This window comes from Diospyros lotus, chromosome 4, assembly GCF_014633365.1.
Source record: "Diospyros lotus cultivar Yz01 chromosome 4, ASM1463336v1, whole genome shotgun sequence".
Lineage (NCBI taxonomy): Eukaryota > Viridiplantae > Streptophyta > Magnoliopsida > Ericales > Ebenaceae > Diospyros > Diospyros lotus.
In genome coordinates this window covers 7,878,710-7,882,379 of record NC_068341.1, presented here as the reverse complement: position 1 = coordinate 7,882,379, position 3,670 = coordinate 7,878,710, and the positions used below count along the sequence as shown (strand labels likewise).

The following is a 3,670-nucleotide window of genomic DNA, read 5'->3' as shown; positions in this document are numbered from 1 at the left end:
TTAATATATTATTAAAAATATATATTTTTTAAAATTAATTAATTTTATAATATTTTTATTATAATAATAAAATATAAATAATTAAATAAATATATTTTAACTTTGAATTTATTTAAATGAAAACATTCAAAATATTTTTTGTTATTTTAAATTTTTTTATTTAAAAAAAACACATTTTTATTATTTAAAAAATTAAAAACTAAAAATGAAACAAAGAAACCTTCGTGTTCTTATTATTATTCTGGAAGTTGCATGCTCTGTCTTTATGAAAGCATCTCATCTCTAAACACACAACTTCGTCTCCCTGTAGGCTGTAGCGCAAGGTTAAGCTACATTTTGCAGGGTGGTAACGGAGCACCGCAGAGGCAATCGTTCCCAGCAAATGCACTCGCCGGGAATTTCGCCCCCGCCGCCGCCGGTATTTGACCGCACAAATGGTTGTGGCTAACGTTCAACGTCTCAAGCCCAGAGATGGCCGCCGGCAGCTTCCCCATCACCTGATTTCGCGACAAATCCAACTTCTTCAAGGTCCCCGCAAATTTCAGGCTCCCCATATCGAAACGTAGCCGGTTACCGGCCGCCCAGAAACCGACCAAGTACTCTGTTCGGTTCAGCAGCTTAACCGGACTGCCCCATATTTCATTGTCGGAAAGATCGATGTAGTCGTAGAAATACGTCTCCGTTGGATTCCAATCGTCTAGCTTTATCTTGATCCCACACCCTGCTAGCTTGAGAGAGTATATTATCGTAGAAGAAGTAACCCATTTAGGAATTTTCCCCAAGTGGAATCGGTTGTATGAAAGGTCGAGCGATTCGATCCCTTTCACGTTCATCACCGGAAATGGGTCGACGAGTGCGTTATGAGAGAGATCGAGATTGAAGATTTTGGTCAGATTTGCGAAGCTCTTGGGCACGGTTCCTGATAAGCGATTCCATGAAAGATCCAGTGTGTCTAGTGCGTGGAAACTTCCCAGAAAAGCAGGGATTTGTCCCGTCAGAGCATTGTGACCCAGTTCCAGATAAATGAGAAGCGGCGCAAGCGCCGAAATTGATGCCGGAATATTCGCGGAAAATTTGTTGTGAGAAAGCCTAAGAATTCTGAGCTCCTGGAACGATGTGAAGAAGTCGGGTATGGCGCCGGTGAGTCGGTTCCGCTGCAAATCCAGGAAGGTGAGGTTCTTGAGCTGCTTTATACCGACCGGCACCGTCCCGGTGAGAAGATTGCCGGCAAGTTTGAGCTGACTCAACCCAGTCAAGCTGGATATCGAACCCGGTATCGGGCCAGAAAACCGGTTCCCAGCAAAGCTAAGCGCATAAAGTTGGGTCATGGAACCAATATTTATGGGTATCGGACCAGAGAGCTTATTATTTTCGATATAGATGAACTGGAGATTTGGCAGGCCGAGAAGCGGTTCCGGGAAAGGACCCGAAACATTCCGGAGATTAAAGAGGTAAATTCCAACCAGGTAATGGAGTTTCGAGAGAGACGGGGAGAGTGTACCCGACAAGAAGCCATTGGGCTTGTCGGGTTGCCCGTAAAGCTGGAGGGTGGTGACCCGTTTGTTCTCGCCGCAGGCGACGCCGGACCAGGCGCAGCAGTCGGTGCCGGATCTCCAGGATGCGAGCATTCCCGAGGGGTCCGCCGTAATGGCAGACTTGAAACTCAGCAAACCCGCCTCATCGTCCTTGTGGCATGAAGCTGCAGTGACAGAGCGACACCAGAGGGAGCAGAGTAAGGATAGGAGTAGGAGCTGCGGAAGAAGACGACGAGGTGGTAGAGACGAAGACATAATTAATGATGTCTGGATTGTTTCTTTAATGAGTGAAGGGGAGAGGGTATTTATAGCAGTCCGTCGGCGACACCACTAATGGTGGTGGGGCGACGCGGAGAGTAAAACGAAAGGATAAGCAAAAGCACGTGTCGGTTCTGGAAAAGGCCAGTGGGGCTGGTCATGGTGGGCGGGTTGACTGTGTGGGAGGGAGGGAGGGGGAGCAGTCAATCTCGTCGGCTGCTCAATTCGGGTTTCGGGTTTGGGTCGTAAATCAACACAGTCGCTCGGTAACGCTTTAATAACCAATAAGATTATTAATTATAATCCTTTTAGTTAGTTAAATAAATAACTTCCGAGTTTCATTTTTAAATTTATTTAGTAATGGGATGAAGTTAAATTTAGGTGTATTCTGGTTTTGAACTTAGTAAAGAGTTTATATATCTAAGACTAATCCATTCACATGTTAGAGCTATCCATTCACATTCTCTTATTGTCACTTTATCATTTTTTTGTTCATTTTTTATTAAAAATAAATATATATTTTTTAAAAAAATATACTAAATCAATTAAGACTAATTTGATCTCGTTCTACCCCTATCGATTTAGGATTATTAAGAATTTCAATCCTAATTTAGAGTTAATATAGATTGAATGAATACTCTTACATATATCAAATTCAATAAATTATATTTAATATTAATATGATGATGTAATAATTTTTTTTAATATATAAGGCAAATTATTAAAAAAAATGTTGAATTCCAATGTAGTTTTTATTTTAGAATAAAATTTTATATTTTTTTCAATAGTATACTTGACTTATTTTATAGTTTCAATTATAGAACATAGTTACCTCTTAATTAATTTCTCTATTAATAGGTTAAATTTGACAAATGAGAAATGCACATTGGATAAAGAGATGTCAGATAAAATAAAAAGAAAATAAAAGAAAGTGAGATGCAGCGAAAAAATTAAAATTTTTATATATATAAAAATAAGATAGTCTGAATTTTTTTTTTCTCCAAAACTTATATTAATAATTTGTATTTAGTAGTTAGTGCATTGATAATTTTTGTTTAGTAATTTGTATTAATAATTTAAAATTTTTAATTACTTAAAAATAATAAGTACTAATTATTATAAAATTAATATTAAATTTTAAATACATGATTTTTTCAATACTACTCATGAGTTTTTTAATACATTATTATGTGAATATTAAATATTTAATTAATCCGTCAATCAATCAAAAATAAATACTATTTATGAGGAATATTAATATACACTTAAAGTATTAATTAAGTCACAAAAATTGTTCATTAAATAAAATTTTATCTTTATATAATATAATAATATATAATATCTTTATATATATAAAAGTAAGATAATCCTTATATATATAAAGTAAAATAGTTTGCAAAAAAAAAATTTCGCCAAAAACTTGTATTAATTACTAAAAGTAGGAGTAATTAAATGCTTGTATTTTTCAATAAATTAAAGATAGTAATTAAATTAAAAATTAAGCATGGGTTTGAATTCTATTTATAATATTTATTTATAACTTAGTTTTAAACTCAATTAATCTTCTCATCAATTAATTAAAAATAAGTATTATTTTTTATCAATATTATTAATTAAAAATATTTATAATATTATTTCTGATTAATTTCTCAATTAATCCCTCAATCAATCAAAAATAAATATTATTTTTGAAGAATATTAATAGACAACTTAAATTATTAATTAAGTCATAGAAAATTGTTCATTTATATAAAATAAAAATAATTTGCATTTAGTACTTATTATTATTTCAAAGGAATTGAATATCTCTTATAAAGTATCTTAGAATTTTTCATTATCAATTAAATAAATATTATTAATAGAAAATTTAAATTATT

General features: G+C 33.7%; 1 protein-coding gene across 1 annotated transcript; it reads right to left on the bottom strand.

Annotated features, from left to right (window-relative positions):
- Nucleotides 1-206: 206 nt before the first annotated feature.
- On the bottom strand, nucleotides 207-1,843 carry LOC127798686 (leucine-rich repeat receptor-like serine/threonine-protein kinase SKM1). Its single transcript, XM_052332232.1, has one exon. It carries the CDS (start codon nucleotides 1,788-1,790, stop codon nucleotides 330-332), a length of 1,461 nt encoding a protein of 486 aa, XP_052188192.1. The 5' UTR covers nucleotides 1,791-1,843; the 3' UTR covers nucleotides 207-329.
- Between the last annotated feature and the right edge of the window lie 1,827 nt (nucleotides 1,844-3,670).

Bases quoted from the DNA above. Each gene is read 5' to 3' on its own strand.
- LOC127798686 (XM_052332232.1), bottom strand. From the start codon at position 1,790: ATGTCTTCGTCTCTACCACCTCGTCGTCTTCTTCCGCAGCTCCTACTC.